This window comes from Symphodus melops (assembly GCF_947650265.1).
Source record: "Symphodus melops genome assembly, chromosome: 23".
Lineage (NCBI taxonomy): Eukaryota > Metazoa > Chordata > Actinopteri > Labriformes > Labridae > Symphodus > Symphodus melops.
The window spans coordinates 3,521,081-3,532,579 of record NC_136713.1 but is presented as its reverse complement, the minus strand read 5'-3'; the positions used below and the strand labels follow the sequence as shown (position 1 = coordinate 3,532,579).

General features: G+C 47.9%; 1 protein-coding gene across 2 annotated transcripts; it reads right to left on the bottom strand.

Annotated features, from left to right (window-relative positions):
• Positions 1-1,983: 1,983 nt before the first annotated feature.
• Positions 1,984-7,168, bottom strand: sh3yl1 (SH3 and SYLF domain containing 1). Of its 2 annotated transcripts, none has more exons than XM_079336316.1 (10): positions 6,971-7,168; positions 5,195-5,305; positions 4,761-4,874; positions 3,945-4,009; positions 3,756-3,868; positions 3,465-3,593; positions 3,242-3,386; positions 2,956-3,136; positions 2,792-2,845; positions 1,984-2,339 (listed from the first exon to the last, which is right to left on the bottom strand). In XM_079336316.1, coding segments are annotated over exons 1-10 (963 nt in total). In that variant the 5' UTR covers positions 6,972-7,168; the 3' UTR covers positions 1,984-2,289. The 2 variants fall into 2 exon arrangements, with proteins under 2 accessions (XP_079192442.1, XP_079192443.1); XM_079336317.1 differs by lacking the exon at positions 6,971-7,168 and adding an exon at positions 5,785-6,827 and having other exon boundaries at positions 2,275-2,339.
• Positions 7,169-11,499: the final 4,331 nt, after the last annotated feature.

Below are 11,499 nucleotides of genomic sequence, written 5' to 3'. Positions count from 1 at the left end.
CACACACACACACACACACACACACACACACACACACACACACACACACACACACACACACACACACACACACACACACACACACACACACACACACACACACACACACACACACACACACACACACACACACACACACACACACACGTACGTACGTACGTACGTACGTTCTGGGTCATCAGTCAGATGAAATCCAGCTGTTTATGTTCCCGTTCATTCAGGGCGCAGATGGCCCGGTGGTCAAATGACCCGGTGGTCAGATGGCCCGAGCACACAGGTTTGTGGTTCAACCTTGTTTGGTGTTTTTTTCGGACACACAGAAGTTCGCAGTGTTATACACCTGTGTAATGGAGCCGCCAGATATGAGAGCAGTTATCAGGTGAACAGGTGTTGCAGCGATGGAAGCGGGCAGTGGAACTGCTTCAGATAGAAGTGATTGTACCCGAGCTAAAAAGCCTCTGCATGTTTCTAATAAGCTCCAGCAGCAGAAAGCTGCTCAAACTAGGATCAATGTTGGAGATGCTTTTGAAACATGGAGAGAGGTTAGAACGCTGAAAGCTTTACAGACCCATGCAGAGCTGGCTAAACACTGAAGCTACAGTGTCCACCACATGCAGAGCTGGCTAAACACTGAAGCTACAGTGTCCACCACATGCAGAGCTGGCTAAACACTGAAGCTACAGTGTCCACCACATGCTGAGCTGGCTAAACACTGAAGCTACAGTGTCCACCACATGCAGAGCTGGCTAAACACTGAAGCTACAGTGTCCACCACATGCAGAGCTGGCTAAACACTGAAGCTACAGTGTCCACCACATGCAGAGCTGGCTAAAAACTGAAGCTACAGTGTCCACCACATGCAGAGCTGGCTAAACACTGAAGCTACAGTGTCCACCACATGCAGAGCTGGCTAAACACTGAAGCTACAGTGTCCACCACATGCAGAGCTGGCTAAACACTGAAGCTACAGTGTCCAGCACATGCAGAGCTGGCTAAAAACTGAAGCTACAGTGTCCACCACATGCAGAGCTGGCTAAACACTGAAGCTACAGTGTCCACTACACGCTGACCTGTGTGAGAGGAGGGGGGGAGACAGCTCTCTGTGAGGATTAGAGTTTAGACTGCAGTACTCATTTTAAACACTAGGAGGCAGAGCTACAGACTGCTCCTTTAACAGTCTGTTCAATAGTTTTCTACTTTTTATTTCAATGAATAAAAAACAAGTGTTGTTGTTGTGTTGTAGAAGGACTTTTATTGAAGATCTCGAAAATGTAAACAAACATCCCATACACCTCCTGACATGATCAAACTCCCCGACAACATACAGAACAACATGAAACATGATTTAAATACGTTTCCATGGCAACACACCTGTAACAGATCACAAAAACCATAAATACTGTTCGCAGATCCAAAACGTATCTTCAATACTCCATAAATCATCATCAAAGTGATTTTATTTCACCAACCGTCACCATGACAACCAGCTGTCCAATTAACTAAGAGTAAACCAAATTGAAGCATCAACACGAGACTAACAGTTTGACTTCACTGATGTGAATCTTTTCTTTGAGTTATTTTGCTGCTTACTGATTGGTCAGAACACACAGAAGTCTCCGCCCCTCCTGCAGCAGCACGTGGTCGTGTTTGTAAGAAGATTGTTTTCACGTGTGTCACAGAGTCTCTCGTTATTATTCAGATTAAAGATTATTTATATTTCATAAAACCCGACACCATCTTCTGTTTTCACTTGTGTTGCTTTCGGTAGAAAGCCTCATTTACCTGCAGTTCCTCCTTCAGACCAGCAGGGGGCGGCGCTCAGAATGTCACAAAGTTAGCGGGGAAGATCCCGACCCGTCCATCAGCAAGTTGCCCCTCCCACCAGTCGTACTGGGACTCAGTCTTGGTGACGATGGTGATGCGGTCACCAGGGTTGAAACTGAGGTCGCCGGGCTGTTCCCCTTTGAATGGGTGTGTTGCTGTGACAACCAGCTGGCCACTGGCCCTGCCCTCTGATGGAGCTGGACCAATAGGAGAAGTGATAAGAAATCAAATAAACAGACTTTCAGTACAAAGAAACGGACAGTGTTGGTCAAAAAGCGGTCGTTTACACTGCGCCATTTCTGCCCTGAAAAAACACGAGGAGGACTCACTAAAATGCTAACTTAGCTTAGCATAAAGAGTGGAAACAGAGGGAAACACCTAGCTTGGTCGGTCCCACAGGTTTGCTCTAAAGCTCGTTAAGTAAGTGAAGAATGGAAAAAAAAGAGACAATCTGAGACATGATGTTTAACGACGAGACATACCGCTGTTTGGAGCGTTCTTCGAGGCGAACTGACCTGAAACACAAAAACAACAACAAGTCAAAGAATGTCATCAACCCTCTGGATTATCAGTTTATTCTCTCCACAGTTACCTCATGTGTCCACCAGGGGGAGCTGCTGCATCAAAAACATTCAATACAGAGCAGGCCAGTGTGCCATCAAAGGAGGGAAGGAAAGGAGGCACAGAAGGAAAGGAGGTAAATGACACAGGGTAAAGAAGTGGGCAAGGAAGCAAAGAAGGAAATGAGGAGGTAAATAAGGAGGTGGAGAAGGAAATGAGGAGGTAAATAAGGAGGTGGAGAAGGAAATGAGGAGGTAAATAAGGAGGTGGAGAAGGAAATGAGGAGGTAAATAAGGTAGTTAGGAGGTGAAGAAGGACCCAGAGAAGGCAGAGAGAAAGAGAAGTGGTGATGCAGGTGAAGAAGGAAAGAAGGGGGGAGGGAACAAGGAGGTACAGAAGGACTCACCTGAGGTCTCTGATTTGTAGACCGAGATGCTCGGATAGAGTTTGTTTTTGTTTCCTACACCTGTACTCACACACACACACACACACACACACACACACACATTATTACACACAAATTAAGTCATACATTAACGGAGACAAACTCATATCTGAGCAAGATTTTACCAGGGTTAGCTGCAGGTTGCTGGTAGCTAGCTGCAGGTTGCTGGTAGCTAGCTGCAGGTTGCTGGTAGCTAGCTGCAGGTTGCTGGTAGCTAGCTGCAGGTTGCTGGTAGCTAGCTGCAGGTTGCTGGTAGCTAGCTGCAGGTTGTTGGTATGGAACTGGAGGTCTTGCAGGAGGAAGAGACTGGAAAGAGAAAAACCCTTTAAAGATCAAGCGTTGTGAACAGACGCAGACGAACAGACCAATAGGAGCACACGGGTTCCAGCCCGGCTCCATGTTGTCTTTTACCTTCTGACGCATGTTCTTTGCCGTCCAGTCTGCGCAGTACGCCTCAGTGTACTCCTCCAGGATGTGGTAGAGGTCGTAGCATTCTGGCGGTGGCTCCACGTCGCCGTTCAAAATGGCCGAAGCGCGGATGTCTCTGCCGTAAAACCTGCATGACACAGACGCATCAACATCGATGTAAGCACAGAGACGTGTGGGTCAGCTGGCGATGTTGTGTCCGACATACTTCCGGTTGGTTTCTTTGCGCTCGATCAGGTAAGAACCCTCCAGGGAAATCCCTGCAAACAATCCTCTGGACCTGCAGTAGGTGAAGACGGCGGCCGTGCTGCGGAGCGCCACGTCGGCCTCCACGTTCCTGAAAGACACAAAGTGTTTATGATGGACACCTTCAGTCTGACATCAAAGCCCACATATGCATCAGAACCTGTCAGACGGCCTGCAGGTAACACTGATCCCATTGTACTACATTAAAGACATCAGTCACCGTCATCAATTAAACATGACAGCAGCTGCTCACCGGCCCATCGGTCCCACAGCCACCGTGCAGTTCCCTCCCAGCGTCAGGTTCCCGCCTTTGGTGAACGCCTCGATGGCTCGCCGCTGGTTCAGGATGATCACCAGGTCGGACACCTGCGGGACACGTCACCCGTCATCTTCTCAGGATGACCATCAGGTCAAATTAAAAACTTCAAGGTTGACCTCTCACCTCCACTCCGATCTCGAAGCCTCCGCCCAGACCAGCGATACCGATGGCGGAGGGTGCCGACCAGCCTGAACACAAACATGGCGAGCAGCGTTATTTTTTGCACTGTCATGTGATGAAGGCATGCGGGAAACAGAGCAGAGGTAAATCCTGCCTGGAGGACTACAGCCCCGCCCCATGGGGCGCGACCATGACAGCGGCAGTAGCTGAGACTGAAGGGACTTGGGATGGGTCGCCGGTTCAAATCCCAACTAAAAATATGGAAGTTGGTGTGGTTGCTGGAGAGGTCACTTCCCATGACACAAACACCCGTTTGCTATCTCGACGTGCACCAAACAGTGTGAACATACGATGAGAAGAAGAGTTTGAACGTCAACATCTACCCTCCCTCTTCAACACGCTTCTCTTCTTCGCCGACCTTCAGACGTCATCTTGAACGTGCTCTGAGCTTGTGGAGGACCCGGACATGAAGCGGTCTTTGTGTGACGGATCGCTCTTTAATGCGCCACAGCAGGAAACCCCCCCAGATACCCCGGCGAGGCGTCGGCTCTCCTCTCAGGCTGTTTGTGACATTTCTGAGGCGGATGTCTGATGGTTTTATCTCTGAGCCAGTCCCAACTGCCGGACAAACAAGTAACAACCGTAAAACATCAGATGACTTCACGCCGCTGCATCAAACGCTGCGGGGAGACCTGAGGGGGTTTGTGGTCGTGACGACGCACGCGAACAAACTAAAGAATGTAAGTCAACGACCACGAGAGGAACGTAGGAGGAGGAGGGAATTCCTGGATGGGGAGGGTCAGAAGAGTTTTTATTTACGTCTGTCGGCGAGTCGAGCGATGACGACGCCGCTGCCTCCTCTGGCTGTGATCATGAAGCCGGCCTTGATGACGGTGATGACGGCCAGACCCTCGGCCTTGGCGATCACATGAGCTGCAACACAAAAACAACAATCATCCTCAGCGGCATCATCCTACGATTCCAAACACAAACACAGCACTGAACGAAGGTCGCTTCACCACGCGACCAACCATGTTGGATATTTCAAACAAAACGCCACATTCCTCGAGGCGCCTGTTAGAAAAACACGTCATTTCTAACCATCTGCACTTTAGCATAGCTAGCATGGGCAGCTAACCCTAACCCTGAATACGGGTCCTCGTAGCATGGGTCCACATCCTGCTGCAGGCAGCTTCACCACCATGTTACCGATCTGTGTGTGTGTGTGTGTGTGTGTGTGTGTGTGTGCTTACCTGGGATGAGTTTGTCCGGTCCGTTCCTGTTGGAGATCTCGGTGAAGTCTCGGAGGATCTTGGCGACCTTGTTGGCCTCAGACTTCAGATTTGACGGGATGGGGTTATTCACTGAAAACAAACAAAGTTTCACTTGGTTAAAAATCTGAACGGCTCATTCACAGATTGTCGGCTTCGCAGTTTAAAGATGGACGAGTCGTCAATGAGCTCATTGTTGGTCTGATTCGATCTTATCTTATCTTCATCAGGGCCAAAACTAACTGAGCTGCTCTCCCACAAAGCTCCATTGATCCCAGGGTTCAACAGGAGGACGTCTGGGACGAGCTGCTTTAAGAGGAGCTCTTTGATTGGTTGATTCAGACTCCAGGTCTTCATGTAAGTCAGACTGAAAAACAGGAACAAGTCAGAGTTCACTGATGTCAACTTTCATCTTCTTCTTCTTCTGTCTCGAAGGGGAGGAGCTAGCTCGTCCATGTAAACACAGCTCTGACAACAACACAGCCAGCTTCTCCCTGGTTGACTCCAGAGGCTGGAGAGGAAACGTTTAGCAGGAAATGTTAAAAAGATGTTCGAGATTCTTTCACACTCACTCGTTCATTCAGCTCCGCCCTCTTTCACATTTTAAAGGACCGCTCCGTACTTCCTGCTGTGTCTCTGTGAGCTGCAGGCTGTGTTTCAGTCTGTTCAACTGAAGTCTGAGCGCCTTGCTCAGGCCGCCACGTGGCGTTGAGTCATGACAGTGGAATGTGCTGCGTACAGCAGGAGGCATGCTGGCAGACCGGCCTGCTGGCAGAGTCAACATCTGACAGCACAAACAGGAAGTGACTCGCTGTCAGACAGGAAGCTGAGGGACAGGAAGTGACTCGCTGTCAGACAGGAAACTGAGGGACAGGAAGTGACTCGCTGTCAGACAGGAAACTGAGGGGCAGGAAGTGACTCGCTGTCAGACAGGAAACTGAGGGGCAGGAAGTGACTCGCTGTCAGACAGGAAACTGAAGGACAGGAAACAACTCGCTATCAGACAGGAAGCTGAGGGACAGGAAGTGACTCGCTGTCAGACAGGAAACTGAGGGGCAGGAAGTGACTCGCTATCAGACAGGAAACTGAGGGACAGGAAGTGACTCGCTGTCAGACAGGAAGCTGAGGGACAGGAAGTGACTCGCTGTCAGACAGGAAACTGAGGGACAGGAAGTGACTCGCTGTCAGACAGGAAGCTGAGGGACAGGAAGTGACTCGCTGTCAGACAGGAAACTGAAGGACAGGAAATTACTCTCTATCAGACAGGAAGCTGAGGGACAGAGACCCCCCTTAAAGAGTCCAGTCTCCTGAAAGACCTGTAGAGCCTGGACAAGAACCACAGAGAACCCAGAACCTGACCCGACTCTAAGATGACCAGAACCCAATTTAATCCACAACGGTCTTGTCAGAGTCTAACAGGAAGTTCTTCATCGAGGACTGAAACCTGCTTACATCCAACACCAGTTAAACAACCGTCAGACCAGAACAGATCAACAGAACCTCTGCTCTAAGTCCACTAGAGTCCACTAAAGGTGACCCTGACCCTGGTCATGCATAGAAACCTGCTGAAGTCCAATCAGAACATCCAAACAGCTGAACATGTTTTACAAACGCACACCTGCTCTTCCAGCTAACAGCTGATCACTGTGTACATTTTGTTCTGAATCTGTAATGACTTCACAAACGGACCCATGACGTCACACACATCTTTAAAGTCATTAAAAAAAAACGTTCACTTATGAGTTTTAATAGACTTACTTTTCTCTTTTCTTTCTGTTAACCTGCTGGAACACCTGTGACAGGTGACTGTCGTGACGCTCTCTCCTGTTTTCACTTCCGCCTCACATTCGTGCTCTCGTGAACGCGCCTCACCTTCCTCGACATTGCGGAGACGCCTCGCGCGTGAGCGCACACTGGAGTCCACCTGCACAGGTGGGAGGAGACCGGAGAGGATGTTTAGACAGCTGATAAGAGATCAATTCATTAATTGACTGGCGCCGCGCGCGTTCATGAGACAGAGCTGGGCGCGTTCATGAGACAGAGTCTGTCAGGTGATGGTTCATGTGTGCATAAAGTTAATCTTCACTCTTCACGTGTGGTAATAAATAAAGATAAATTAAGATTATTACAGATCCAGTGTGATGGTTTATTTTTACAGTCTGTGGTTCAGGGGGAGAAGATGCTGGACTCTCCTCATCTGTCGCCCCCTGGCGGTGGAGTGAACTTTGGTTAGAAGCATCTCATCAATAAACTGTAGAAGAAAAAAGGTTCATAATGATGAAGTGATAAAGATCTTTGTTGGCTCCTCTTGATTTCCTCTGTTTCAGACACAGTTAGAGAATCTAATAATTAATAATAAACGTCACACTCCTCTGTAGCTGCTGCTGGTTCAGGCTGAAGTCTGCTCATGTCTGTGCACAGTTTCTCATGCTTGATGCAGGGAAGTTGTTTTCATTGTTGGGAAATAAGCTGCTCTCCTGTGGGAGGTCAAAGGTCAGCAGTCAGAGTCGAGACGAGAACTTCAGTCACCGCTTTTCCAAAGAGTCGGTTGTTTTTTTCACTTTGGACTTAAACTCTTGGTGATGCAGTGATTACTGTAACAGCAGTAATGACAATAATAGCTGAGAGCAGGAACTCAAAGAGGGCAGTCAGACATCAAGGTTGTCATGATTACATGAGAGCGCTGAGGCGTGGGAAAAGTCAGACACAAAAACACAACATGGAACGAGTTCATTTGATCAGGAACACAAACGTACTTTACAGCTGCAGTTCCTCCAGTGTCCACTAGAGTCTGTCTCCTGCAGTGAGTCAGTCTCCATAGAGCTCTATGTTAAAATGTCCAACTTTACAGCTGCAGTTCCTCCAGTGTCCACTAGAGTCAGTCTCCTGCAGTGAGTCAGTCTCCATAGAGCTCTATGTTAAAATGTCCAACTTTACAGCTGCAGTTCCTCCAGTGTCCACTAGAGTCTGTCTCCTGCAGTGAGTCAGTCTCCATAGAGCTCTATGTTAAAATGTCCAACTTTACAGCTGCAGTTCCTCTAGTGTCCACTAGAGTCTGTCTCCTGCAGTGAGTCACAGATTGTTTTTTATCAAACTCTCTCAAGTTTTAAAGATACCTGCATGTTCACTTTGAAGCTACACAGGTGAGCTGAGCGTCTCGTCTGGACTGTCCTCATGTCTCACCTTTATCAGTCCATTCATAGCAGCTGCAATACAGAAACCTAACGGCACCCTTTTTAAAAAGACAGAAGCTGATTCCTAATGAGGTCAGTCCTAAAAACATGTTTAAGTGAGCCCAACATGATGTCTCTATATATGGGAAATGTCTGATTTGTAAATCAGTCACAGTGCGACTGATGTTCCTCCCATGACATCAGGACGAGCAGCCGTGAAAATGTGTTAATATGTGATGGAGGAGCAGTCTGAGTGCCTGAAGGAAATATGTGTTTACAACCCTAAAAACATCTTTCCAATAATAGAACTCTGCTGCTTAAAAAACAAAAATCACATGTTTGCACTCAACTACACGGCTCTAATTTATAATGTGCATCAAATTGCCGAGCGTGGATTGTGAAGTGTGTTCGCACAGATGAATCCTGGGAAATGTGCATGTGTGAGGAGGCTGATGATGATGAGCAGGCTGAAGGAGGCTCGCTCTGTTGTCAGTCTGGTATTTATGACTCTATCACCACCAGGAGCAGAGCAGCTTTTATTAGCTTTAACCTCAAAAGCCTCTTCTCATCCTCCACACGCTTCCATTCACCACGTTGACTGCTCAGCTGCAAAACACCACGAGTGTTTCAGCAAACACAGGACTGGATCCACCGGCCCGCTGACACCAAATATGAGCTTCAATCAGACACAACCCGAGAAAACATCTCGACTGTTCTCCCTACCTGATCATCAATCACACAGCAGGAAACCTGGCGCTGCTTCCTTTGTGTGCTAAGCTAGGCTAACAGACAGCTTGGATAAAGATGCCTCGAGTCGTCAGAATGTCAGAAATGTTTGAATTCAAGTAAAAACAGAACATTGATGCCTGTTTGTTACCACGGCAACAGAAGAACAAGTCCTGGGAAACTGATGTCGGGTAATTTATGGCTTTTAATTATCCTAAGTTTCACAAATAGGTTGGCAATATTTGTAAAAGTGGGCGGAGCTTGTGAGGAGCAATGTTCCAGATTCACCCAGATAATCTTTTTCATAAGGACTTCAAAGCAAACATGATCTCTGTGGCATGATCAGAGTAATAAGGACGTACTATAATGTAGTGTCCCATCTGGTAACATGGAGGAGGCGGAGCTTCTGAGTGATACAGCAGCCAGTCAGCAGGGGGAGCGGTGCATGATTTGACTTTGTGCCTGCAGTGAGGAACAGTTGAGTAAAGTTGAGTGAGTTTGTCGTCGTGTGTTTATAATCGTGATCTGTTTTCTTCTTCCTCTCACGTCTTTATCTTTTTACTGATCGCATTAATCCGTCTTCTGTCTTTAAATAACCCGCTGGATAAACATCAGGACCTCTGCAGCCATCTGTCTTCATAATGTGTTTCCACCCAGAGTGTGTGTGTGTGTGTGTGTGTGTGTGTGTGTGTGTTTGAGGCCACCCACACTGTAAAGAACTGTTCAGGCTCCTAGTCTCTCCAAGTCCTCTTCAGTCCACATGAACTCTGAATCCTCCACCAAGTCGTCTTGTTCTCCACATGACTCCTCCAGGTCTTCATGTCTCCTGCAAGTCTTCCCCAAGTCCTTTCAGGCCCCTTTTCCATGAACCAACAAAGACATCCAGACATCTAAGACCTTCATCAGACTCATCCACCTCCTGCAGGTCCAAGTCATCCTGGTCCATTCATCCCCTTTAAGTTCTCTAGTCCCCGTTAAGAAGTCCTTCTCGTCCTCCATGGTCCACTCGTGGACACGTCCTCTAGACAACAGAGTGGCGAGCAGAGAACATGTGAAGCCGTTTGACGACGTGGACTCAGCCAGACCCTGACCTGGTGGTCCGACCCTCAGGTCTCTGTGGCTCTCACACAAACTAAAACATCAGCTGTTATTTCTCTGGACTGAATCACGCTCAACCCGAGCGATCAATCGAACATCCCCTCTCAGGAATGTTCGACACACAGCGTGTTTATTTAAAGTACAGTGTGTGTGTGTGTGTGTGTGTGTGTGTGGAGACGGTAGCAGACCTGGCAGACACTCCGGTGTAATTCATCAAAGATTAGTCATTACCTGAGACAGGTGTGAGTCAGCGAGCTGCTCGCCTCCTCCTTCCTCTGGTCATTTTATGTAACAGAAGCACAAAGACTTTGTGTTATTCAATAAACACACACACACACACACACACACACACTCACACACACACACACACACAGCTGCCCCCTACAGGCCAGTAATCACACACACAGCTTTAAGGCCTTTAAACACATCAGCACGAGCTGCTAACACGCCTCCGTGTGAGCGAGCACAATCTGATTGGTCAAATATGTAAACACAGACGAGGTGTGTCAACAAGCGTTTTAATGTGTTTTACAGTTTGAGTATAAATATAGAAACAGATGTCTGTTTATACATTCAGATGAAACAATACAATGTTTATATACACATGTAAACAATGCAAATAGTGCATAGACAAATATACCATTCAAAAAGCCTGTTTGTACAGCATGAGCATGTTTACAGCCTGTGATTAGCTCACGTCTCCACACACACTGTACGGGGGGGGGGGGGGGGGGGACTCAGCAGCTCTGATTGGATGAAGGATCAGAGTTATTCACAATAAGGCGTGTAGCTGAGCTGATTGACAGGTGGGCGCCGTGTAACGGTTTGTCAGGAGGAGCTCCAGCTGTTAGCTTTTAGCATGTAGCTAAACTGGATAACAACTTGTTGCTAAGGGTTAGCTCAGGAAGAAGGCAACAATATTTGTTTCATTGACCAATAATGAGACATTTCAGTGGACGTGGGGAAAGCCTGTGAGTTACAGGTGCAGGTGTGTGTGTGTAGGTGTGTGTGCGTGTGTGTGTGTGCGTGTGTGTGTGCGTGTGTGTGTGTGTGTGTGTGTGTGCGTGTGTGTGTGTGTGTGTGTGTGTAGGTGTGCGTGTGTGTGTGTGTGTGCGTGTGTGTGTGTGTGTGTGTGTGTTTGCAGTCAGACCAGATCTGCTGCAGTTTTGGCAGAGACTTTAGCTTGTCTGTTAACACACACACACACACACACACACACACACACACCTTTGGCAGTTTACCTAATTACTATGAAACGGCTGTAAGTGATCTGTGCGGCACGCTGAGCTG